Below are 27,270 nucleotides of genomic sequence, written 5' to 3'. Positions count from 1 at the left end.
TTAATACTTAAATCACTGTATTGAATTTCAGCATTTACATTTCAACGAACACATGGCCGAAAGTAGTCGTTGGCCTGTCCCAGCTAATAGGTTACTTTTGTTACAACGACCAAAAACTACTCTGTCAATTCATAATGTAGTCAAATAAATATATTCCCTTTGGGGAGCTCGTAGCTGTAACCTTGCACGGTCTTTGTGGCAGCCTGACTAATTTATTATCATGTTAATCTGGTATTTATTATGATCTTTTATTACAAGTATCTGTAGTGAAATAACAAGCAGGTACTGTTGTGTAATATCACTTTGGTAAGAATGCTATCGAACCTTTTCATTAATCACATTTCACGCGACTAAAGACGCTACAGCTCGGCAAATGTGCAGTTATAAAATTTTGCACTGAAATTATTCCAAAAAGCAAGGAACTAATGATATGACACTATAGGAATTCAAACAATAAAAAAAAACGATTTCATGTAATTCAATAGACATTGTGCACCATTACACGGAAAATATCGCAAACTCTAATAGAATTTTAAGATTAGTCATACTCAACACTAAGGCAATAATCATACATCCCAATAATAATAATAATAATAATAATATTAATAACAATAATAATAATAATTGTTATCATTATTATTAGTAGTAATAATAATGCTAGTACTAGTAGTAGTATCAGTGTTATTATTATTAATAATAATAACAATATCATTATTGTTATTATTATTATTGGATACTGAATAGCAAAGCAATATATGAACAGAAAGAACGATATAGACTTAAGATTATCTGATATACATTATATATAGATGTATATGCCGTAGCAATGCGTTTTATGAAAATTTATCTGAAGATAAAAGACAAAAAGAAAAGCTGAAATACCTCATTCTACAGGAAAGAAAAGACCGTCACTTATGCAAGATCTTAAAATTAAAACGAGTAATACGGGCCTATTTAAGCATATTTGACATTATACATTAGCTTATAATCACACATTATAACCTACGGTTTTAATTATACAGGAGGACAGAAGAATACTGACAAAAATTGCACCTTTCCTGTAAAAATTCTAATACAAACAAATGTCCGTCAAAAATTATGCGCTGTCGTCATATTAAAGCATTTTGATTGTTGTTAAACGGTATGAATTTAAAAAGGAAATTTCCTGTAACAATATGGGTATTTACAACGATTAGTCTTAAATTTACACCTGTAGGTATTTACGGTTAGCCTTAAATGTATACCTCTATTTACACTTTAGTGGCCTTTGGTTGTATCCCAGGGCGGTGTTCCTTCAAATGGCGGATCTTGGAAACCAGTTACCGAAGTTCTGCCCTTGTATGGACTGCAGCCCAAAACGCAATATAAACGTTGGTATAATACGCGATAATGAATGATAATGAAAATGACGCAGAAAGGGACAAATACGATATTTTATGCAAAACCTGAATTCCGAACGATAATATCACTTTTTAAAATTACAATATTAAATTATACAAGAACGTATAATTAAGACAAGAACGTAGTTTAAAATTCTCGTTTTGGTGGAACTCTCCTCGGGACCCATTACAACCGCAAATCTACCAATGGCTTTTACGAGTGATGTTTGGTCATCAAACTTTCAATTTTCTTGGGGAATTCCTTATTGTTTTCCTCATATTAAATTCTTCAGATTTATCTGAATATGAAGACTATGACTTGTGATTTATGTTGGATCGTTATGTTTAGTCTCTCTGAATAATGCGAGGCTTGCTAGAAAAGACCATATTTAAACATTTTGCTTAGATTTGACTAAAGTTTGTTGTGTCAGAGATTTAGCAAAACAAATATTGTCCTTGCAGTTAACGGGGCATGGTGGCAGTCGGTCTATGATGACGCTAATTCAGTGAAAGGCTGGACTCTAATGTCCGCGGAAATTATTCCTTCACATTCCGTGGGCGGGATTATTATGTCGTCAATCACTGTCCTGAGCCAATCGGAGCCAATGCAATACTAAAGTGAAGCAGTATAATCCAGGGCCTGGATGACAGCTCGGGACACTCCCATCCATTAACCTCCTAAACCTTGTCTCTGCAATTCTACATCTACGTGAACGTGGATGGAGCAAAGTGGTTTTGTCAACTAGTTTCTAGGGTCCTCTTTCAGACTGCTTAGGGATTTTAGACTGGAAGGCAAGGGGGAGACAGATGTGTGCCATCTTTCAAGAGTAAATGTGGAAATCATACGCCCTGTATCACAATCATTTAAGAAATTGGCCTTTTTGTCCCCCATCAAAAGAACTTTATAGTTTTCCCCATCATCAGTCTCCAAGCACTTTGTGGAAATGGAAGGAAATTTGTTAAATGAGCATATTGAGAATTGTTAAGAAGTTCTGTGAATTATACAACCATTAACCAAATCTAATAAAGATCATAAACAACTCCCCTCCCCCACAAAGTAAGTAATTGAAACATGTAATTAATTCATATTTAACTCTAGTTTCTTTCTGTTCCAAGTTACTAATTTTCTATGTTTGGGGTTCTTTCTTTGACAGCTATTTCCACTGGAGTATCTGTGCAATTCGAAGGAGATACTGGTCATTACTGAAGCACTAAAACCTACTGAGGGAAATTAAAGCCAAGAAATGCCCAAATGCCCTTTTGATAGAAGCACAGAGGATACACCACTACACTAGAAAACCATTATATAATGGATGTAAGTGGTGTGGCAAGACTACACCTGTGAGTATTTTGGGGACATGCAGGGATGCCCAGTTTGGAGTGTTTAAAATGCATTTCTTCAGTGGGGTGGGGTTAATTTTATGCAGTCAGTAATTTATAGTGGCTTCTGGGGAATTTTGTTTTGGATGATTTTGGGAAGGGGGGTGTTGCTAGGGCAATGGAGATATTTAGTGAGGGGGTCGATGATTTTGGTTCAGCTGCCTTCTGTAAGAAGACAGGTTTAGTGATTAAGGTTTTTCTTATTTTTGACTCCCTGTCTGTATGGATGAGAAGTCCTTATACTGCAAGTGTAGCTTTTTCTGTCCTCTTTCTCTCAGTCTGATCTGTGCCTCTCTGTAAAGTAGTGTTTCTCAAGAAGGTCCTCGTGGGAGGGGGGCAGACAGTCCGTGCTTTTGCTCCCTCCCAACTGTGGACTGTCTGGCAGGGAGCCAGGAGGGAGCAAAAACGTGGACCGACTGGGGCTCCTACGAGGACCGGTTTGAGAAACGCAGCTTTTAAGCAATTTCTTTAGTTTATTATTATTAGAACAGAAGAACAGAAGAAATTTACAAACGAGAGGAAGCCATTCGACCCATCAAGCTTGTTTGGGGAGAACTTAACTAATAGCTCGGAGTTGTTAAAATCTTATCTAGCTCTGATTTAAAGGACCCAGGGTTTTAGCTTGCGATACACTAGCAGGAAGACTATTCTATATATTTGCAATGGAGTGCAGAGTTAGGGTGCAATAGCACAGAATGAACTGCGCTCCTGTTATAATTGACACAGGTAAGAAGCCTCTTGTACACTATTGCTATCCTGATAGACAGTTCAGGACCAGAAAGTAAAAATTCAGAACAGAATTTTGTTTCAACCAACCAGTTGAGTACTCTGTGACTATTTATACTGAACTGGTTCGTTGAAAGAAAATCTTGGTCTGGACAACATCAAAAGCCTTCTGGAAATCTAAGTAGATCACATCGTAGGCCTTTTTATGATCAATGTCTCTTGTAGCTTCCTCAAAGAACTCAAGTAAATTCGTTAAACAGGATCTACCTCTCCTAAATTCATGTTGGTTATCCCTCAGAATGTTATTTGCATCCAGGTAATCTACCATTTTCACTTGGATTATAGCTTCCATTATTTTTCCAGTAATGCTAGTTAAATCGATTGGCCTATAGTTTGCTGAATTACTTCTATCCCCTTTTTTGAATATGGGCGTTATATTAGCATGCTTAGCCAACACCTTCTCGTGGTGGAGGCGTTTGCGTGTTCCAATGATCCCAGGAGCTAAGTTGCCCAGGGCTTTATGCCCCTGGTAGGGTCACCCAAGGCAAACAGATCCTGGGTGAGGAACCAGACAAAGTGCGGCTTATCAGACCCTTATGATGAATACAAACATAGATTCATGATTTCCCTCGCCCGGACGTGGGTCACCGGGGCCCCCCCCCTGGAGCCAGGCCTGGGGGTGGGGCTCGATGGCAAGCACCTGGTGGCCAGGCCTACACCCATGGGGCCTGGTCAGGCACAGCCCGAAGTTGGCATGTGGGTCCCCCCTTCCAATGGGCTCACCACCAGTAGGAGGGGCCAAAGGGGTCGGGTGCAGTGTGAGCTGGGCAGTGGCCGAAGGCGGGGACCTTGGCGGTCTGATCCTCGGCTGCAGAAGCTAGCTCTAGGGACATGAAATGTCACCTCTCTGGTGGGGAAGGAGCCTGAGCTGCTGCGCGAGGTTGTAAGGTTCTGACTAGATATAGTCGGGCTCGCCTTGGCGCATGGCTTGGGCTCTGGAACCAGTCTCCTCGAAGGGGGTTGGACCCTCTTCCACTCTGGAGATGCCTGTGGGGAGAGGCGCCGAGCAGGGGTGGGCTTACTTATTGCCCCCTGGCTGGGCGCCTGTACATTGGGGTTTACCGCAGTAGACGAGAGGGTGGCCTCCCTTCGCCTTCGGGTGGGGGGACAGGTCCTGACTGTTGTTTGCGCTTATGTGCCAAACAGCAGTTCAGAATATCCACCCTTTTTGGAGTCCTTGGAAGGGGTGTTGGAGAGCGCTCCTCCCGGGGACTCTCTTGTTCTGCTGGGGGACTTCAATGCTCACGTGGGCAATGACAGTGAAACCTGGAGGGGCGTGTTTGGGAGGAACGGCCCCCCTGATCTGAACCCGAGTGGTGTTTTGTTATTGGACTTCTGTGCTCGTCACGGGTTGTCCATAATGAACACCATGTTCAAGCATAAGGGTGTCCATATGTGCACTTGGCACCAGGACACCCTAGGCCGCAGTTCGATTGACTTTGTGGTCGTGTCATCGGACTTGCGGCCGCATGTATTGGACACTTCGGTGAGGAGAGGGGCGGAGCTGTCAACCGATCAGCACCTGGTGGTGGGTTGGCTCGGCTGGTGGGGGAGGAAGCCGGTCAGACCTGGTAGACCCAAGCGTATAGTGAGGGTCTGCTGGGAATATCTGGCTGGAATCCCCTGTCAGGAGGAGTTTCAACTCCTACCTTCGGCAGAACTTCACCCATGTCCTGGGGGAGGTGGGGGACATTGAGTCCGAATGGGCCATGTTCCGCGCCTCCACAATCTGACCGGAGCTGTGGCCGTAAGGTGGTCGGTGCCTGCCGCGGCATCAATCCCCAAACTGTCAAGCTGAAGAAGGAGTCCTATCAGGCCTTTTTGGCCTGTGGGACTCCAGAGGCAGCTGATGAGTACCGGCAGGCCAAGCGGAACGCGGCTTTGGCAGTCGCTGAGGCAAAAACTAGGGTATGGGAGGAGTTGGGCGAGGCCATGGAGAACGACTTCCGGACGGCTTCGAGGAGATTCTGGTCCACCATCTGGCGTCTCAGGGCGGGAAAGCGGTGCGGCATCAACACTGTTTATGGTGGGGATGGAGCGCTGCTGGCCTCAGCTCGGGAGGTTGCGGGTCGGTGGAAGGAATACAGTGGTACGGAGGTGGAGGCGGTTCCAGTTTGTGCAGCCGGGTGAGAGGTCGCAATGCATCTAACCGTAATGCATTGCGTCAGGATCAGAATGCGTTGCTTTAAGCCAGCGCTGTAAGCAAGTCTAATGCACCCAATGACCGGACTGGGGAAACAAACTGAAACGCGGACTTAATACAGAGGACTAATGACAACAACCAGAAACAGCTGATCACATGGGGATCCCACACGAGGTTAACGAGGGGGCGTGGCACACGGAAGGAGCGGATGATCGGGGCAGGACAGGGGTAATGTTTCTTTATCGTTTTGGAAGCCATTAAAAAAAAAATGCTGTTCTTGTTTTATCCTGTTCATTTTGTGTTTAAATGCTAAAAAAAAAAAAAAAAAAAAAACATATTTAGATGTAATTTTGGGGGGCTGGGAACCAATTAATTGGTTTTCCATTATTTCTTATGGGAAAAATTTGATCAGAACTCAAACTTTTTAGGATTCGATCCGGAGTCCGGAACGGATTAAGTTCAAGAACCGAGGTACCACTGTACTTCAAAGACCTTCTCAATCCCACCGACACGCCTTCCAATGAGGAGGACTTCCCTATCTCTGGGGCAGAGGTCGCTGAGGTGGTTAAAAGACTCGTCGGTGGCTGGGCCCTGGGGGTGGATGAGATCCGCCCGGAGTTCCTTACGGCTCTGGATGTTGCAGGGTTGTCTTGGTTGACACACATCTGCAGCATCGCGTGGACATCGGGGGCAGTGCCTCTGGATTGGCAGACCGGGGTGGTGGTCCCCCTCTTCAAGAAGCGGGACTGGAGGGTGTGTTCCAACTATAGGGAATCACACTCCTCAGCCTCCCTGGTAAGGTCTATTCGGGGGTGCTGGAGAGGAGGGTCCATCAGATAGTCGAACCTCGGATTCAGGAGGAGCAGTGTGGTTTTCGCCCTGGCCGTGGAACAGTGGACCAGCTCTATACTCTCGGCAGGGTCCTGGAGGGTGTGTGGGAGTTTGCCCAACCAGTCTACGTGTGCTTTGTGGACTTGGAGAAGGCATTCAACCGTGTCTCTCAGGGAGTCCTGTGGGGAGTGCTCCGGGAGTACGGGGTGCCGGACTGCCTTATAAGGGCTGTTCGGTCCCTGTACGACCGGTGTCAGAGCTTGGTCCGCATTGTCGGCAGTAAGTCGGACCTGTTTCCGGTGAGGGTTGGACTTCGTCATAACCTTTATGGACAGAATTTCTGGCCGCAGCCAGGGCGTTGAGGGTGTCCGGTTTGGTTACCTCAGGATTAGGTCTCTGCTTTTTGCAGATGATGTGGTTCTGTTGGCCTCAACAGACCGTGACCTTCGGCTCTCGCTGGAGCAGTTTGCAGCCAAGTGTGAAGCGGCTGTGATAAAGATCAGCTCCTCCAAATCCGAGACCATGGTCCTCAGCCGGAAAAGGGTGGAGTGCTCTCTCCGGGTCGGGGAGGGGGTCCTTCCCCAAGTGGAGGAGTTTAAGTATCTCAGGGTCTTGTTCACGAGTGAACAAGGATGGAGCGGGAGATCGACAGGCGGATCGGTGCGGCATCAGCAGTGATGCGGGCGCTGCATCGGTCTGTCATGGTGAAGAAGGAGCTGAGCCAAAAGGCAAAGCTCTCGATTTACCAGTCGATCTACATTCCTACCCTCACCTATGGTCACAAGCTGTGGGTAGTGACCGAAAGAACGATATCACGAGTGCAAGCAGCCGAAATGAGTTTCCTCCGCAGGGTGGCTGGGCTCTCCCTTAGAGATAGGGTGAGGAGCTCGGTCATTCGGGAGGGACTCAGAGTAGAGCCGCTGCTCCTCCGCATCGAGAGGAGCCAGATGAGGTGGCTTGGGCATCTGGTCAGGATGCCTCCTGGACACCTCCCTGGTGAAGTGTCCCACTGGGAGGAGGCCCCGGGGAAGACCCAGGACACGCTGGAGGGACTATGTCTCTCGGCTGGCCTGGGAACGCCTCGGGATTCCCCCAGAGGAGCTGGATGAAGTGGCCGGGGAGAGGGAAGTCTGAGTTTCCCTGCTTAGACTGCTGCCCCCGCGACCCGACCCGGAAAAGCGGTAGATGATGGATGGATGGATGGATGGATTAGCATGCTTCCAATCTGAAGGTACCACACCTGCAGATAATGATTTCTGGAACATTAAAGTTAAAGGTTGGCTAATAATATCCCTCATCTCTTTTAACACTATAGGTAAGATGCCATCAGGGCCATGTGATTTATTTATTTTGAGCTTAGCTAGGCTTTGTACCACATCAGCCTCAGTTACACTGCAGATCATGTTAATGCTGCATTACTGCTTTATCAGTCTTTTAATATTTCATTACTGAGAAATCTCTATATTTTAATCAAGAGACTGATTTTTCTGCAAATGGTTAACAAAACAGGTGTGGTTGCTTTTACATTGTGCCACTAAGACAAACAGTTAGTAACTGGGACTCTCCAAGGCAGGTGAAGTCAATTTCAAAAAGGCACTCATTCAAATGGAGTCAAATGGTGTTTGAAAATGGAAATCTGCTCCTGTAGGCCTAATGGAAAGAAACGCATCCTCGAGTAGCGATATAACGTGCTGCAGAGGTCAAAATGTACCAGAAATATTCAAATAACGGTCAAACACAAGCTTCTGCCTCTACAAAGATACACATACCTGTAGATTCACCTAAAATCACTTAGAATACGAATGAATGCAGTTACTTACTGTGCAGAAGTAGCACAGTTAACAGGATGCTAATCTCAGTGATTACAGAAGCAGATATGAACATCCTTGTAGTGCGGAGAAGAGCAACGCAAACGCCGACCATTCAAACTGCAACATGAATTTCAGACAGAGATATGGAAGGCAAACGTTGCATTTTCAGATGGTTTCACAGCCCCGATTTTGAGGAAACACCAGCACTTCCATTGAACATTAATGACCAAGATTTCCTCTTCAGGCTGTCTGATCAGTTCTGATTATACTGTCACTTTTTGTATGTTGAAAGACAGGCTCTAAACACTTGTCAGGTTTAAAAGTCAGTCTTTAGTTACGTTAAAGTGACTTCTAACGTGTTCATGTACAGTATGTTCAAAGAAACACAATTTTCACTCTCTCACTGAAAAACTACCTTAAACGAAAGTGTGTGTCTTGATTTTTTTTTAAAACAAAACGAGTCCTATCAAAATAATAGACATGTAACAAGTTATTGTAACTGTTAATGTTTGCATACTGCAGTAACAAATATGAATCATACCTGCAAAATTCCTTCATTATAGGACAGGATGAAATTGCAGGAAGGGCCTTCATGCCGGTTAAGGGAGGAAAAGCATTATGTAAGATTGTGTAAAATGTCAATGAAGGATTTAACTGGATTCATGAATTTCACAAAAGTGTTTTATGATAAAAAGATAAGTTTTACATATAGAAAAAACATTTCCTTCAATGTGAAATTTATCTGTACATGGCTATTTTGCAGGACTGGCGCTCCAGCCACCGGGAAAAAACCTCACACCGGTCCATTTGGACTAGTGTGGTGCTGAGGTATCACCTGCCGCACGGCTGCACTCAGGATCTCATCCCTGAGGTGGTTTGTCGTGTGGGGGGTGCGGCAACGTACTGTAATCAGTGCATGCTCCTTACCTCTGGCTATATTATCCCCAACAAAACACAACACTAGCCAGGGAACTCTAGATATTTGTACTTGTGTGTTTAGACATGTTTGGTACAAACGTAAACCTAAAGTTGTTTTCCAACCAGTATCAATTTAAGTTGTAATTGTTTTTCTATCCCTGTATCATTTGACCCCATCATCCTAATTGGGGTCACAGGAGGCCTTGAGCTTATCCTAGGCAGCAGAGGGCACAAGGCAGGAATAAAGCCAGAACAGGATGCCAGGATGCCAGTCCATAGAAGGACAAACACACACAATCACATACAACAGGTCATTTCAAGAAGCCAATTAACTGAAATGCATGTTTTTAGACTGTGAGTGTAAACTGGAAAACCCGCCTGACACAGGAAGAAAATAAAAATCACTCACTTACTCACTCACTAACTCAGTCACATACACACACACACACACGCACACACACACACACACACACACATACACACACACACACACACACAGAGTGAGAGACAGATTAGGTGTCTATATCCTTGAGGGGACTCTTCATTCATTTTTATGGCCGTAACCCTAATCCTCAATATGATGACCCTAACCTTTACACAGCCCTAACCTTAACCATAAGTAAAAAATCAAAATACAAGCATTTTGGCTATTTTTGTCTCATGGTTACATTCACAGACTTTTGTGAAATTGAGTTCTCCCTTTTGAGAGAAAAAAAGAACAAGACCACCAAAGAAAACATGATTAGGAAACCATATGTTTTTTTTACATTCCTGGTTATTCAATTCAATTTTATTTATATAGCACTTTTAACAACAGTCATTGTCACAAAGCACTTTACATATAACCAGCCCAAACCCCACCAAGCAAGCCTGAGGCGACAGTGGCAGGGAAAATCTCCCTCTAGCAGGAAGAAACCTTGAGAGGAACCTAGACTCGGAAGGGGACCCCATCCTCCTCTGGGCGACCGGGGAGCATGAAACTGCATTTACATTGACATTAATTTCAGTCCATATAGTTTTAAAAGTCCCAGTTGGTTTCATGTAATTATCTCCAAGGAGTCCAGGTGAGGGTTCAAGCGGTGTAGTGTCGGCTCGAGATCAGCTCGGGATCAGCTCGGAAAAGAGAAGATGGGGAAGAGTTATTGCCCTACACCCAACCTCCGGCAGTACTAAAGTAACTATGGCAGCCTGGCTAAAAGAGAGACCTGGAAGGAAGCACAGACATGAGGGTTTCCAGGGGTTTTGGCGTCAAGCCAAACTACCGTCAACAGCTTAAGTCATCGGCGAGAGTGGCAGGACGACAGCACCAATCCCCCTTTCACCTTTAATCTCAAATGACCATGAACCTCCAGATTTCCCATTCACCTTAGAAAAGGGGATTTTACTATCCAAAAGACTGGCTAAAGAGGTACGTCTTAAGCCTTGACTTAAAAGCAGAGCTTGTGTCTTAGTTCCAAACACTAATAGGAAGTTTATTCCATAACTGTGGTGCTTTATGAGCAAATGCTCTTCCCCCAAAAGTAATGTTCTTTATTCTGGGTATGAATAGAAGACCTGCATCTTGCGATCAAAGCGTACGATTCAGAATGTAGTTGCAAATGAGGTCACTCACATACTGCGTTGCAAGACCATTTACAGCTTTATAAGTTAAGAGTAGGATTTTGTAGTCAACATGAAATCTAACTGCCAGCCAGTATAGTGAAGATAAAATTGGGGTAATATGATCATATTTTTTAGTTTTGGTGAGGACTCTGGCTGATGCATTCTGGACTAGCTGGAGTTTATTTAACTCTTCTTCTTTTCTACTCTTGTACTGCCCTCTATTGGCTGATTGTGGTACTTTTACTGTTGTCATTCTAGTTTCTTCACCTTTTAAGAAACAGATATTCAATAATCTTAGATTACTTGAGGTCCTGTCTACTTTAACTGCTGTGTTTGTACATTGTGTCAGTATTGCTCTTGAAGAGTAATATTTACTTCCAGATAAATTACCAACCCACTTGTGAAAACAGAAAAATATGGGTCAAACCTTGTATTTTAATGTAATTTCAGGGCAATTTGATTGAAAGGGAGAAGACTGAGCTGCACCAGATGGGTAAGTACCACTCCGTGTAATGAGAAATCATACTCTGCTGCTCAGTCCCTGTTTCAGATATTCAAGGCCAGCTTTTTGAAAGAACTATTTCCTTAAATATGGTCACTGATACATAATGAAACAGCAACGACACTCCATCTTTAAGAATCCGACCTTGATAACCTGTGGAAGGCCATCAGAAATTGTCATGCATAGATGAGAAATGCAGTGGTCCATTCACAAAGGTTTTACTCATACATGAATTTTAATTGCCAATAGAGCACAGGGTTCACATTAATGCAGATCAGGGGCTGAACGAGAATATAAATGAATCATAAGAACCAGGCATTCAAGTGCAAATCATTTGTAGTATGTAACAAATACTTTCAAACGCGACATTGATGTCTTCTTCCTTCCTGTTACCTTTCTGAACCAAGACAATTATGTTTCCTTTTCAGAAAAAAATCAGGTATGCAATGCCATTACTGTGTATTTGCCTCCCCGTTTTGTGTGCTCAGGAGGATTTTGGTAAATGTAGTTGTCTTTGAGGACAGGCAAAGCTTTGCACCTGTGTTGACCAGTAGGAGGTGCTTTAAGTCTCTGTTTAGCTGTGATTGGTTCTTCAGTAGATTTGCGGGTTAATGGACGGTGCCACCTCATCCTATGATTGCAGGCACATCTTCTCTGCATTGTATCTAATTTTGCAATTTTGCCAGTATTCTAGGCCTTGAGGTTGTTTCTTGCCATCACACTTGCTGTCAGGTTTCACCATTAATCCATCAAAGTGAACAAAATGATGTTTGCACTTAATGCTGTTAAATCACCTGACTGCAAAATGGAGTCCAATTGATGTTGATGGTTATTTTATTTATTTCATGCATTGGAAGGAGATCTGCATAGAACAGTCTCAGATTGTGATCTGGTTTGTGCAGGATCTGTGACATGTAGGGTCCTAACCTTTCAGAATCTGAAAATCTTGGAAAATTGTCCTAATAAAATAGCATATTTTATTCAAGTAACAAATTAGCCCCAGTCTTTTATATCTAAAAAGTGTGATTTATGCATATATTTGTGTGACTAAACTATAAGATAAATTAACTTAAAAATACGTCCATATCTGCAGCTGTACAGAAGAAAGTAGACAGATCTAAATATATCCCACTGAGAAAGGAATTTTAAAACACCAAAGCCGCAACACTCGAACCTTCAAGCTCGTGATTTAAAGTATAACGCCTTATCCATTAGACCACCAAACGTGCGGCGAACTTTGTTAGTTTCCTATAATAGGAAGCAAAATCACGGGCGACATGAATAAGGTGTTGCGCGTATTTTTTTCACCTCAGCAAACATTACAAGTTGTAATGGACTAACGCACGTCCATTTACTTTTAGAGGAACACATCTACAGGGGTACTATTCTCAGGGAATGGACACACAATGAAAGGAAGCTAATTATGACATTACAGTTTTCGCTGTAAGATTACTATAAAAAGCACTCGTTATACATCATTTTGTTTTTACCCTTAGGACCTTGTCAGGTCACGCTACCTCAGTATAAATATGACCTACATTTACTTTGTGTATTGTGTAAAAATTAGATAACCTTATGGATAAAAACGTCTTTGCGACGCCTTTTTTCAGGTTTACTAGCAAACCATTTTCAGATGTATATAGAGGTCAGCACTTGAAATGGCACGGTTCGCCAAATGCTGAGAACATTGGCTTCAGTGTCCTTGTAGCGATTCGCCTGGAGGTAGCCCGAGGGGGTGGTTTGTAATCCGGGACGGATGGACTGTACTGCTACATGGGAAACGCCGGGAAAAGGCATTACCTTCTGATACCGATAAATTGTTTTGGGTTGGATAAAATATCCCAAGAGTTCCCTTTTGCATGATGATGACGATTATTAACAACAACAACAACAACAATTACTGCTCTCATGATAATAATAAAATGTATTATTATTATAGAGCTGTAATGCTACGCTAGCGGGCCGCCTGGAATTCAGCGCATCCCGTCATTTACATGCGTAACTGAGGTATGTAACTTTCTTCACCTGCAGGGGGCGCAAGCTACGCCCGGAAATATAGAATCTTTACCGTTTATATTTAGCAATAAATGTCTTTTAAAACCTATCCACAGTTAGTGTAACATATAGACGTTTAGCACGTGTGTATAATTTTAACCCTTGAATTGTACAAAACGGCATAAAATGTACCATAATATGGTATACAATTATCGTAAGTATTTGTGACGCTTGACGGCCCTGACAACAGATTCATTTAATCTAATTTAATTTGAAGGCGGTGCACATATAACGAGTATGCCACAATAACAAAAATAACAATTTATACAAACCTACTTTCAAATTAAAGTTACATGACCATGTAATTGCTTACCCATAATCACCTTGGGCCAGTGGCGCAATGGATAACGCGTCTGACTACGGATCAGAAGATTCCAGGTTCGACTCCTGGCTGGCTCGATATATACCTTTTAACAGACCGATTCGGAAAAAGCGTAGAGAAACGCCGCAATGGAAAACATTCACAATCCCGAAAGAAAAGTTAATGCAATATAAATGAAAGGTTAATTTTCTTAAGTTTTCAATATAAAACGCCGGCCGCCGAGTTTAATAAAACAAATTAACATATGAAAACGTTCTAAGAATTGGTAACCAACTAGAATACCAAATAACCAAACAGCTACACTTGAATATTTACGTGTATCAAAATGAGAATAGATAAGTGATGTTGTGGGCCACAGATTAAACTGAACTGATAAAATTAAACCTAATATTTACACGTAGAAATTTTACAAAACAAAACGGCTATATTATTTTTCCATTAGGTTACCATTATAATACGTTATAAAACAATGCAAAAATGCGAAATGGCGTAGTGTATTTACAAAGTAGGAAAATCTAGCCTACTTCTTATGTTGAACTACCTATTACTGAAGTAGCCCAGTTGGCTAGTAGCAAAATATATGTCACACACACGGCATTTATCAGCATCAACACGGTTTCAAAACATACAAAACACGTGACAATTCACCAATGGCCACCACGAAGCCGGATTCCTTGCATAGCAAGATAGCTTTGATGATAAGTATCGGTAACCGCTGCTTTTCTTCTTAGCGCGACACCTTACCACGGTAATTCATGCTACAGAGCAAGTCAGTATGTTACCTGACGAATGGGATTTCCAAAATTCTCCATATGGCTTAACCATGAGAATCTTGTGACTAAAGTTTGCTGCATATTCGATACTCAGTCTTCCAGCTGTAATATCTTTCAAGTAAGCCAAGTTTTAAATCACAAACCTTTGGTGTTCACAGGCAGAGATGCACACCGATCATTTTTGCATTTCGAACCCTTTCATAACGCTTTTACTTATTAATATCAGTGGCGATCTATGCTATAACTAAAAATTGCTTTAGCTTTTGAGTTGACAGCAACTCTTGCACAGCCCTTGTTTTTCCCGATTATATTGCGGGAGAATAATAATGAAATAATAATAATGAATGTTCACATTCACTCTTTTACATTCACTGGTGGTGGATGGACACAGTGCAATTATTTAAAAAGATGTATAGAAATTCATAATCTAAAATTCACGTGGTGTGCATGGTACCCCACAGTAGGCCACCCCGCCCCCTATATAACCCGTCTGAGGTAGGGCAACTAGTTTCCAACTTTCAAAGATTTCAGTAAACATGGAAAGGTAATAAAACTGCCAGAAAGCGACTTAAATACATGAATACACAAGCTTCCAACCATTAAATAACATCATCCAGACATAAAGACGATTAAATAAAAGTATTAACATTTGCTAGTATTACAATATGGCCGCTAGGGAAACGGTGTACTTTCTGTTTGTTTATAAGAATACAAAGTATGCTGACCTCGGCATTCTTATCTCTGTATGGGTCCAAAGACTGATATGCATCATAGCTCCTTACTCTTAAAACAAGTTAAAATGCTTAAAAATAGAACAAAACCACCCCTGTAATTATGGCATTCCTGTTGCCAAATTTCACCCTTGGATTTCAGCATGCACACTGGGCCTACACAAAATTCACAGTGTTCAATACTTAGCACTCACCTACTTAGGCCTACAAAACCGAGTCCACATATGAGCCAATCCAATTGGTCTATTCTGTATGGCAAGGCTTTCTAGCCAACTACCTTGTAATACGGACCCTGCCTTTGGATAGACCTCTCACTTTAACAACATTCTGCAGCTCCCTGAATTAAATAGAATCGAATACACCGGAAAAAGCAGAGTTCAACAGCATATCACAAGCAAGCAAGGGTTGGTGACATTGCTCGGTGTTCTGCCGACTTGAAATACTTAGCTCTGCTGCGATCCACACTTTGTTGCACACTGCACACTTATGTGCACGTGATCAGGAGGTAATCTTGGTTTCACTAATAACATATATAATGACATATATTGCTGATAGTCAGCTTTGAGGTACCTTTAATCTGAAATTGCATCTCTTTGGTTTAATCAAGTTGGAACTTATCTTCGAAGCCTGAGTTCATTAAAACAGCTTCATGATACAGGCCCCAAGTAATATTTTGGATTTATTTATATTTAAAAATATAATACATACAAAAACCACTATTTCTGAAAAAGTGCAGTAGGTGTGTGTAGTATATAAAATGATTCAACACTGTCATTGTATATGTGACACTGAACACTGCCTAAAACGGGTTCTTCCTGACGTCAATCATGCTGGGGTTGACGTGGACAGGCCCAGTGTTGAGGCTCAGTCTCCGCAGCTCCCTCCGTGTCTTGGCCAGCGGCAGGACAGAGGGCATGGCCTTGTGTGCCGCCCGCTGGCGCAGCTCCTCCATGCCACGCTGGTCCTCTGTGGGCAATGAAGAGCGCCTCCAGGTGGGTGGCAGTGGGGCGTGCACCAGCTCTCGTGTCTCTTCCCTGCTTCGCGGCACCTGATCCTCTGGCCCTTCCTCGCATGCCGCGGCTGGGAATACATTAATAGGTACATAAGTAACCTGCTCAAAGGTGATACCACATGCTATTGAAGCAGGGGTGGGCAATCTTATCCGTAAAGGGCCCGTGTGTACGCAGGTTTTTGGGATAACCTGTAGGTCAGCTGTTCAAACCCAGGTGTGAGAACTTTTCGGTCAATCAGTCCTCAAATTAGTAATCCACCGATCTACCGAATGCGAAAACCCACATACAGCGTAGACCTTTCTGGATAGGACTGCCCACCCATTTCTTAAAGCGACACTAAGTAGCTAACTTAGATCTGCCTCACCTCTTCCCTGCTCCATGGGCTGGCTGCCCTGCCCTCCCTGCTCCCAAAGCTTTGAGCTCAGGTTGGCCCTCTGGTAGTGACTGAGCTCCTTCCTCAGGTTGTGGATCCAGCTCTCGTACTGCCGCAGGCGGCTCACCGAACTCTCATCCATTTGTTCTATGGGAACAGGAGGGGACGTCTCTAACTCCCTGCTGATGCAATCGGGTGCAGTGGTGGCTCTGAGTGGACCGGCGAATTCTCCCCCCCCCACCTCACCTCGGCACTGCTGGAGGAGGAGCTGGACGCTCCGTTCATGCTCTCGCTGCTGCTGCGTCAGACGCCGGTCCGTGTCCAGCTGCTGCCTCTCCAGTGCCGCCTCCAGCCACATGACCAACTGCTGCTGCTCCTCTGCCCTCATCTCTAGCTCCGCCAGCGCCACCTGCAGCCGGCGCTCCTCCTCGCGCAGGCACACCACCTGAGGATCGAGACGAACACACGCTATGGATCAAAACACCGCTGCTTCTCTCTCAAATCCTGCACGGCATCTGCTAGCACTCCCTGCTGGAAGTCGGACGTTGGTGGTGGGGGGGCGGACCTTGTCGAAGTATTTGCAGAGCAGGGCGCGCGTCTCGGAGGCTGAGAGATAGCTCAGCTTGGCCATGAGGTTCATCTCCCACTGGGACAGCACACTGGCGGACGCCCGAAGCTGTCGTTGCCTCTGAGTGATGGCCTCGTTCTTGTACTCGATTGCTGCATCCAAGGCTTCGATGGCTTCATCCAGCTGGAAGACCGTGCGCTCCTCCTAGTGGAGAAACAGATGAACTGCAGTGATTCTACAAGACACACACACACATACATACAAGCAGAAAAGTCCTCTGTACAGCCATCAAAGGGCACCCATGATGCCGGAGAGGGTGCTACTCTTGCATACTTTGACAGGACGTGTCACGCACCTCGGGGGACAGGAGGCTGCCCTGCCGGAGCTTGTCGTCCAGCTCCACCCTCTGCTTCAGGAGCTGGTCCTTCTCCAGGCGTAGGCTGGAGATCTCCTGCCGGAGCTGCTGTGAGTCCTGGGCACTGCTGCAGTGCAGCTGACCGTTCCTCTCACTCAGCTCCCGTTCCAGGGTCTCGATGCGGCCCGACAAGACGGCCAGGTCCTTGCTTATGGCCTGTGGGAGACAGAGGTACATCCAGGTCACCCGACAGGGACACGGCTAGCTGCTGTCCTACAGAGATCTGAGCACAGGTTAGGGCTTTGGTAGGAAATCCATTATCCAAGTTGACTATGAGACTGAATGTAAAAGGTAATGTACCAGAAGGTACCGGCTCATCAGTGCCTCCTACAGGTCTGGCAGATTCAATGCACACTGGCACAGAATGCCCTGCTTCCCCCTTTTGGTTTAGCAGCATCAGCTGAGTGGAGACTCCCAGAGGCAGACTGACCTGGCTGGAGCGCAGCCTCTTCGTCTCCAGGCCGCTCTTCTCCTGCAGCAGAGCCTCCTTCTTAGCCAGAATCTCCTCCCTTTTGTTCAGCTCACCCTCCAGCTCCTCCAGGTCCCGTCGCTGCTCCAGCACCTTCTCCATCTCCTCGTCCAGCCATCGCTTCTGGTCTTCGATCTTCTGCAGGCGGCCAAGCATGAGCGAGAGTCATAGTCAGGACGAGAAGATGTCAATGTGGCTCCACTTAGAGGCTGGTGGTGGAATGACAGGGTCACCGGGGTCGAATGCTGGAGCCACCAGAAGCCCTTCGTCTCCTGAGAAACTGGCGGCAGGATACCTGCTGCTCCTCCAGTGAGACAACAGAGCCGTTGCTGCCACTGCGCTTCTTCCGCTGGAAGGCGGCAATCTCCTCCGTCTTGATCCTCAGGACCTTCTGCTGGTGCTCATTTATCTCCTCAAGCTCCTGAGAAGCACACGGATTCAGTGGGACCTGGGGGTTTACCGACGAGCAAAGCCACGCCTCCTGGTGGGGGTACCTACCCTGACACGGTGCTTTTCCTTCTGCATTTCATTCTCCAGCCGGCGCTTCTGCTGGCTCTCCTGGCGGAGGCGTCGCTGCAGTGCCTCCTGCTGTCTCCGCATGCTCTGAACATTCTTCTCCAGGTCTTGCACCCGCCGCTCCGTCTGCGCCGACAGGGACGCCAACTTGGCTGTGTCCCTCTGCTTCTGCTTAAGGACCTGCCCGCACCCCCACACATCACGTTACTGCAGGGCCCCACCCTGCGGGACAGCTGGCCTGCAAACGCCACTGCTGCCGATTCCCACCCTCCCAGAGGCTGACCTGCACTTTGCTCTGCGCCGCCGCGATCTTCCTGCGGCACTCCTGCGCCCTGGACCTGTCATCGGGGTTTGGCGCCTCTTGCACCTCCAGGTCGTGCAGCTGACGCTGCGCCTCCGTTAGTTCAGCCCGCGCCTGCTCCGCCTCCCCCTCCAGCTCCGAGATCTTGCGGCTGTACTGCCTGTTGACAGCCTGCGCCTCCTTCCCTGTGGCAGCGAAACACGCAGTCAGCCCCCCACTCCCTCTCTGCCACCCTGCCAGGGACTTGAACCGACAACCTTAGGTTTACAAATCTGGGGCTGACATTCAGTTATGAACATTTAAACATGGGTTTAAATTATGTTGTTCACATTTGGAACTGCTAATATGACTGATAGGCATGAGTCTGGCACAGTGCCATCATGAATCAGTAAGGGTGTACAGAGACTCTTCCCACACCGTCTCAATTTAAAGCCACAACTAACTGCAAGTGTGCGAAATGTAAACTTTCATTGAATATCTTTATACTTCATCCCTGAACACTAAGAACAGTTTCTAAACAAACTGAACTATTTAAGTCTCTTTTTTAAGCTCCTTCCCTGGGTTTTACCTCACTCCGTGTCTTGCGCTTTCATTGGCTGTAGCTCGCTGCGGCACTTCTCACACAACAGGAACTGCAGCTGCCAACGGCTCCAGATACTTAGCCTGCTAGATATCTGACGGGAGTCCGCGACGTGACTGTCTGGTCACGTCTTTGAACTAATAGCGATCGAATGCTGACTTACCCGTGCCTTGCAGACACCTATTTGCCTCCAATATGGGGCATTTGCTGGCGATCACCAAAAACTTTCAGCAAGCGGTAAATCGGGGCTAAAATCATGTAGTGTCAACTTACAATTTGTTTTTTTTTTTAGCCTGCTCTGAATTTCCTGGCAAAAGCACAAACTCTGATGATTTCATCTAAAATTAGTTAGCATGTTGGATGTGTTTCCAGAAAAAGTGAGTTTGGTATCACAGGGCTGACATACATTCTTAGTTTTATTAACTATTCTCTCACGCTGGTGTTGGCATAATTTATTGGAAAACCGTAATGTTCCAAAACGACTGATGTGGGAGGGTCTGAACTCTCTAGCCGTAACCAACTCAAAGCCATAATCAGCATAATGTTGAACATCTACTCATGAATTTAGATTTCATGCATGTCAGGAAATATATTAATTCATTTCACTGCAGGATAGGTGTTCATGTGTAAGTGAAACTAATGGTGTAACCAAAAGGCACACGACCAATACGTGTTCTGTTACAGCCCTCGTCTCCACTTTAAATGTAGACCTGAATTGCTCTTCAGCAAAATCGAATTGGCAAACATATATCTATGTAATATTGATTCAGGCGGTCACTGTCGATTCCCATCCCTAACTTATGCTGAGTGGTATAACACACCAGCCTACTTTAAGACAAAATTAAATAAATTCTATTACATACCCATACCTAAGCATACATGCAATGGGCAGTTATGGTGGTGGATGTAATTGTTTGGCACAGCAGCACCCCCTACAGGTGTGGAAGATTTCTGCAGATTACACTCACCCTGCTGAAGTGTATGAATCTTACTGAAAGTGTCTGCTGTAGAGAATAGGCTGAATTTGAGTGAGTACAAGAAGGTGAAGATAAAAAAAAAAACAACTAAATCCACCTGCCACCACTGAGGAGGACCATTAACATTCAGCTAAATGCAACCATCACTGCTTTGGACGATGCTGCTCTAACCTCTAATTACTGCAGAATCAAGACCAGGAAGGAAAAGATCACCTGTCTTGACCAGCTCTTTGATGAGCTCCTCCTTCATGCGTATGTTGATAGACAGCTCCCGGATCTTCTGCTGGGCCTGGAAGAGGCTACACTCAGAGCCTGTCCCTCCTCCAAAGGAGTCCCGCGCTGCTTTGCTGCAGTTGGCTGTGGGGACGAGAGCGGTGGAGGTGGGTGGATTATTCGGACGCCCGAAAATAGGGCTTTGTGGCCATTTAGGCTGACGTGTGGGTTTCACTCACATGGACGCCGGTGGCAGGACAGAGAGCCGTCGGAGTCCAGCAGTAGGGACAGACAGCCTTTCATCCTTCCTGCCGAAGCATCTGCACGGTCCTCTCTCATCGTCCAGGTGAAGTTCTGCCTGTAGGCCACAGGGGAGACCCGTAACAAGAGTCACCTGAACCTCACATTTTACTACAATGAACCACTTACATATCCTGAAAATAATCAACACTTATCTTTTACCTTTATAAATTTATCTTTAATAAATGTAAATATATGGCTGAAATACTAACAGTTTGGTGATTTCTGTTCCCAACAGGATTGTGAGGGAGAAATATAAAGGAAGAGAGGCCAGCACTCGTACCTGCGTCGGTCCCGGCCTGATCGGAGGTGGGACTCCTCGCTGCCCTCAGGGTCCTCCTCCATCTTGCTCGGGCCATCTTTGCTTCTTGGCCTGATGGGGGTGCACTCCTCCTGGAGCCCACAGAGCCCCCGCTCCACACAGCATGCTGGTTCACCCTAGAGTCACACACACACACACACACACACACACACATACACACATTACTCTTTCCTTCCTTCTTCACAATGACCTTTTTTCTTTCCTCTGTGTGAGACACGTCAGGACGCTGTGTCCCATGTCCCACTCTGGCTAACTGGTACCTTGGCCACCAGGCTCTTCCCAGTGTCTCCGTCAGAGAGGTGAGTGAGGGTTGCCAAGCTGACGGGGTGACGTCGCGTGGAGTTCATGGGCGCTGTGTGAGGTCGATTCTTCAGGAGCACCAGCTCCACCTGGCCCGGCTGGACCATCAGGCCCTGGAGCTCAGTGATGACGTCCTGCTGCTCCTGGAGCCTGTCGCTCTGAGGACGGCATGAGCGGAACGGCGTGAGTCTCCGAGCCGGAGCCCCCCTCTCTCATCCCCGTTCGATCCCCATACCTGCTGCTTGTACTGCTCCATGGCATCCTCCAGAGCGGCCAGGAAGTCAGTATTCTCCCTCTCCAGCTGCTGGACTCGCGCCTGGAGCTGGGCCACGCCATCCTCCTGTCCCCTATCCCAGTCCTCCGCGGCGTTCTCGGAGCTCTGCGGCATGGGCGGTATGTCAGTGGGCCTCCCAGCACGGCCTGCATTTCCCCGAGTGTATGTGGATTACAATTCCGACTTCTGCCATCTCCCAGTCTGTCTAGCTGCACTCAAAATCATAAACATTTTCGACCTATGGTCATTAGAAACTGGATTTGTAGTGCGCTCCCTATCAATTAATAGCGTGTAGGTGTCCTGCAGCCGTGGTCACAAATTTGCACCCTTAAATGAAGTTTGTGGCCATGTCATTACTCTACTGATGGCTTCCTTCTTGATATAGTCTTCCCTTCCCGTTTGCTCGTCGTCATGACAACTCAGCTCTCTCTCACACACCAAACTGCTAAAAAGCTTCCGTGCCAACAGGTCGACACCATTGTTGGCCCTGAAGCAAGCCTGACTATCCCAGCATTCACCTGGTGACCCGAGCTTACGCTCTGAGTTCTGCTCTAGCCTGAAAGGTTACGGCTGGTTGAAGGGTGACAGTTGTCATTCAAATGTGCCGCTATGAATATTCATGAAGGAACAGACAATCCATGATTAAAAGATAAAATTCATAGTTATACAGAGCGTTTCTTCAGAGTGATTAAAAAGATGAAGATAGGCGGGGCAGTAGACAATGCTGATATTAAGTATTTTCCCGCAGGGAGACTTGTTTCTCCAAGTCTTAATGGAACAAGCCGCGTGCTCCAGTTCAGATACCTGGTTCTGGGCTGCTCCCCTCCCCTTCCCTGGTGCCGTGGTGTCTTCAGTGGAGGTGCTCTCGATCCCGCTGTCCAGGCCGGAGGCGGAGCTTAGCTCGCTGCGCTCCACCTCCACAGTTCCCAGCCACTCCCTCACCCGCAGCACCTGCCCAGCGTTCAGTGTGCCCTCCCCCTGCAGCTCCATCAGCAGCCTGTAGGCTGTATCCGTGCACGTCCTGTAGTGGGCGCTCTCAGCCCTCAGCTTGGCCAGCTCGCCCCCCGGGGGCACGAGCTTCCTGTCGGGTTCCGGCCGGGAGATGATGCGAGTCTCAGACCGTTGCCGGTTCTCCAGGGCCCGCCGCAGGGCCCTCACCTGCAGCTCCAAGGCCTCGGTGCGGTCCGGCTCGCCCCGGCAGTTCACCACGGCCCGGTTGTGGATGTTCTGGGCCCGCTTGGCGTAGTTCAGGGTGCTGAGGGTCTCGTCGAAGTCGGAAGACGAGGGGCTGATGCAGGCCACCATCAGCGTTTTGGCGTTTCCTCCCAGAGAGTCTTTTAGGATCCTGCAGATCACGCAGAGTCAGTGCCATTCACATCCTGTCTAAATGCTTCCTAGCACGTGCTCCTCCCAGACAGGGTGCCTGCTTACCTTGTGATCTTGGAGTCCCTGTAGGGGATGTGCGAGCCTCTTCTCTTTGGGTCTCCGAGCGCCCCGATCACGTTGCCCAGAGCCAGCAGCCCGCTGTTGATCTGGATGCTCTCTTTCAACCTCTCGCCGCTGTTGCCCGTCTTCAGGATGCGCTCGGAGCCCGCCAGGTCCACGAAGTGGAACTTGGAGGCCACCACGTGGCTCGGGGCCCCCGAGGTCCTGGAGCCACTGCGCCGCTGCTCCATGATCACGGTGAAGATGGTGTGTGAGCGGCTGGAGTGAGAGTTCACCTGCGTGGCTCCTCTGTGCCGGGCAGTGTTGCCTGTCTCCAGGAGGCTGAGGACCTCATCCAGGCCATCCACCTCACATTCCTTCACCCCACACAGGACTGAAGATGTCCACACAATATAACAACGTCATTCCTCCCGTTACCCTAAAATGTTCATGCACACCAAAGTTTTAAGCAATCACAGCCCTACATTTAATAATACCAAAAAAGACTCAGAGAAACACGTGAGGGGCGAAAATCAAAATCGTGGCTCGCACCAACATTCCCCTTGTCGTCTTCCCGGATGTGGATGTCCTTGCTGGCTGTCTCCACCTCCAGCAGATCCCTGAAGTCCTCCTTGTAGATCTCGAGGTAGGAGACCCTGACAGAGAAGTCAGTGAGGTCGTTCTCGTCCAGCAGTTTGAAGATCTCAGCCAGGGCTCGCGGTATGATGCCCTGTTCCTCATCACCGCGGGAGGCTGTTGCCACCAAGAAGGCATGTTAGTCACCCACGGCGAAGCGCTCACGCTCACCATGTGAGACTGACAGTGTCTTGTCTATCTATTTATCTATCTTAAATATCTACGGCCTCACAGTAGGAGAAGGGACATCATTAAGTCTACAGAGCAGATGTCAGCAGGACAGCGAAAACATCACCGATAAATAAAAACAAAATTTATTCTGAACAGGAATCGTGCTCTTTAACACATATACACCACTGTGCAATCCAGTTCAGTATGGCACTTTTTTTTAATACTACCTACTACACTGCAGATCTGTTTGTTAAAGACATGCAAAACAGCTAGAAAAAAAAAACTAAAACAACACAACTGACCGCCACATACTGCATACAGAGGAGGGTTAGCCTACTTACAGATATTCACTTCTCCAATGGTGTAGGTCTTCCCAGAGCCAGTCTGCCCATAAGCGAAGACGGTGGCATTGAAACCCTGGAAGAAGGCTTCGATGAGTGGCTGTATGCATTCTGAGTACACGTCTTCCTGGGTGCTGCTCTCCTCAAAGACAAAGTCACAGTGGAAGTGGCGGTCATGGCCCAGCGTGACCCTCTTCTGCTCCGGGTCGGCTGTGATGCAGCTCTCGTGGCTGTGAAGCAGTTCTTTGGGCAATAGGGGGCGCACTCGCACGGCCACCTGCACCGCGGTATCCTCGACCCTCCCCTGCACTGGCGCTTTTGGAGACATAGGGACGAGCCAGGGCGGAGGTACTGGCCCTGCCTACGGGTCCGGCACACTTGGGAGCATCTCAGGAATCCGCGATTCCTAGCTGTACAGCAGTTAAAGGATGAGCAGAATCAGTACAATACACAGTTAAAACCTGATTAGACACTATAATGCAAACGCCGCGTCCCACAGGAAACAGTCAGGCGGTGTTTTGGCTCACAAAGGCTGCAAGAAAAAAGTTGTAAAGGGAAGACCCGGTGGGCAAGAAGGGGGTTACCTGTGGTGACTACGAAACTCCCGACAAAACTACCCAATATTAGTGTAAATATGAGTACCGAGAGAGCTCTTTAATTTTTAGTTTTACGATTTTTCAAATGAATGTTTATTTATTTGAAGCACAAAGTTGCAAAGAAAGTAATCTCAAAGCACCGCAAAACTTTTTATTAGTATCAGAGACATGATGAAAACATCCGACAGTCTGACATTTCTCTGAAAATATAACCTAGAGCATTAACGCCCAAAAACGCCCGTGGGGCAGCCGCGGCGTGTGCCTGCTTAGCGTAAACTACGCATGCTAACGGCTAACGCAGCCAGCAGACAATACAGCGCAACGTCGGAAAGTATATGCACTTACCGAGAGGTGTTTTTCCTTTCCCCCATCCCACACAAACAAAGCATTACACTACAGCTTTCAGTAAACTAACTTTATTAAGTTATTTCCAAAAGAATTTACAATGTTACAAAATTTTACTCCCGCTGGATGGACCTCGGCAGTGGGAAAGGACCCGCCCGAAGAAATTGGTGATGTCACTTTGTGGACCTTTCCGATGCCTGTTGAAAATCCCAAACTTTTCACACGTTGTCTTCCATTCATCTGTCCATCACCTTCCGTCTTCCAATCGACTGTCCAACCCAGGGTGCTTAAAGCCTGCCGCCTATCATTCTAAATAAATGCATACATTTAAAAAAACCCATTATTTTAACTGTATTTAAAAGGGAGGAGGATTTGTGACCATGTACATTTACCCTGAAAGCATTAGCATTAGCATGTGTAATTATGAATTTCAAATGATTTGGTAATTAATATTTCTATATACATCTTTCAACCACTAATCTGTGTCAGGAGAGCAGGGGGTCTGGAGCCTGTTACAGGCAGCATAGAGCAGAAGGCAGTGGTACCCCCTGGATAAGATGTGAGTCTACCAATTAGTTCAGGGCATGGGAAGAACTTGCACGTACAGTGCAGAGCTGCGATCCAAACCCCAAATCTTGGATGTGGAAGGTCATAGTGGTAATGAAAGCAAATTGCAAACTTCAAGCAAATTGCAAACTTACTGTTGAACTCATAATTTGCATTATGAAATAGATAAGTAGTAGTCTTATTTTCTAAGATGTACTGCTGTAGACTAATAAATTAACTTCATTTTATTAATGTTGGCTTAAAATCCTGACAGATGTAAAGGAAAGGTTGCTTGTAACATCTAAGGAAATGTTTTCAAACTTTCAAGTTGACAGGGTTTATCACAGAAATGGGCTTTTTTTTTTTACTTGAATAAGATTTTGAAATATGAAATGAATTTGATAATCATACAATAATGAATCCGGGAAATCAGTCATCATCAGATTATCCTGCTGAAGGATAGAAATTCCTTCCATTTGTAATAGTCTTATACAACCACTAAGCTGATATTCTGAAAAATGCTGGAAATCAACCTATAACATTTTTGTTGTTATCTACTGATCTTTACCATTCAGACATGCTTGGGTGGCAGTGATCGCTGTTGTTCAAGGTAATGCACACTGCACCTCACTGCACACAGCTGTGCCTTCAGGGGTCTGTGTCACACCTGTCCTTGCATGGCTGTGCCAGATGCCAGTAATTTTACACGATTGATTTTAGGATGCTGTTCTGGATTTTGATGGTCTTTGTGCCTCTGTTTTTGGAGGGTTGCTTTTTTTCTGGTGAGCCTGCTGTGACCCTTTCAGGTAGAGACAGGCATGGTGTTTGTCAGCCTGTAGTATGCAGCTGCACATAGTAACGTGGAGGAGAAGATCATGTGTTTGTTGCTTCCACCTGTTTCCTCAATCGACCGCTGCCTTTGCAGATTCCCATAAAATGCAATTTTCCCTTTGCTTTTATATGATGACTTCAGTCATTCGTGAATTTGTTTGTGTTGATTTGGCTTTGATTGCTACTAGGCTGAGTACTGTAGTCTTATTTGATCTCTTTTTATGTCATACTTGACTGTAAGGCCCTTTGAAATTTCACTGTTAAAATGGATGCACAAATAAAATGTATTATTATAATTCAAATACACTTAACCCATGCAATTTGAATGACAGACAAAAATATGTCTGTGGGGCACTATTTTTATTTTTCATCACTAATGCACATTTAATTCCCAGTAGACATGGAATTTTTACATGATAAAAGGGCTGTTAAGCATTGTCAACGTTGACCCTTGAGGTCCCGTAAAATCTCAGCGACCATTCCGCACTAACTCCAGGCTGAGCCTGCTAATTCAGCAGGGGTTGC

The 27,270-nt window shown here is 45.9% G+C and overlaps 1 protein-coding gene and 1 non-coding gene across 2 annotated transcripts; one reads left to right on the top strand and one right to left on the bottom strand.

Moving 5' to 3' along the window:
• The first annotated feature begins 13,733 nt into the window (after positions 1-13,733).
• trnar-acg (transfer RNA arginine (anticodon ACG)) lies at positions 13,734-13,806 on the top strand. The gene has a single exon. It is a non-coding gene; the product is annotated as a tRNA-Arg (tRNA).
• A 2,087-nt stretch (positions 13,807-15,893) lies between these two features.
• kif7 (kinesin family member 7) lies at positions 15,894-25,532 on the bottom strand. Its single transcript, XM_023814206.2, has 19 exons — positions 25,369-25,532; positions 24,428-24,837; positions 23,832-24,032; positions 23,286-23,673; positions 22,659-23,199; positions 21,816-21,959; positions 21,541-21,738; positions 21,242-21,396; positions 20,898-21,016; positions 20,659-20,802; positions 18,871-19,073; positions 18,570-18,767; positions 18,367-18,492; positions 18,033-18,209; positions 17,543-17,758; positions 17,185-17,391; positions 16,866-17,064; positions 16,611-16,766; positions 15,894-16,313 (listed from the first exon to the last, which is right to left on the bottom strand). The coding sequence occupies exons 2-19, from the start codon at positions 24,753-24,755 to the stop codon at positions 16,033-16,035; spliced, it is 3,981 nt and encodes a 1,326-aa protein (XP_023669974.1). The 5' UTR covers positions 24,756-24,837; positions 25,369-25,532; the 3' UTR covers positions 15,894-16,032.
• Between the last annotated feature and the right edge of the window lie 1,738 nt (positions 25,533-27,270).

Source organism: Paramormyrops kingsleyae, chromosome 11 (assembly GCF_048594095.1).
Source record: "Paramormyrops kingsleyae isolate MSU_618 chromosome 11, PKINGS_0.4, whole genome shotgun sequence".
Classification (NCBI taxonomy): domain Eukaryota; kingdom Metazoa; phylum Chordata; class Actinopteri; order Osteoglossiformes; family Mormyridae; genus Paramormyrops; species Paramormyrops kingsleyae.
The sequence above is the reverse complement of the archived record's forward strand: the minus strand, read 5'-3'. Positions and strand labels throughout refer to the sequence as shown.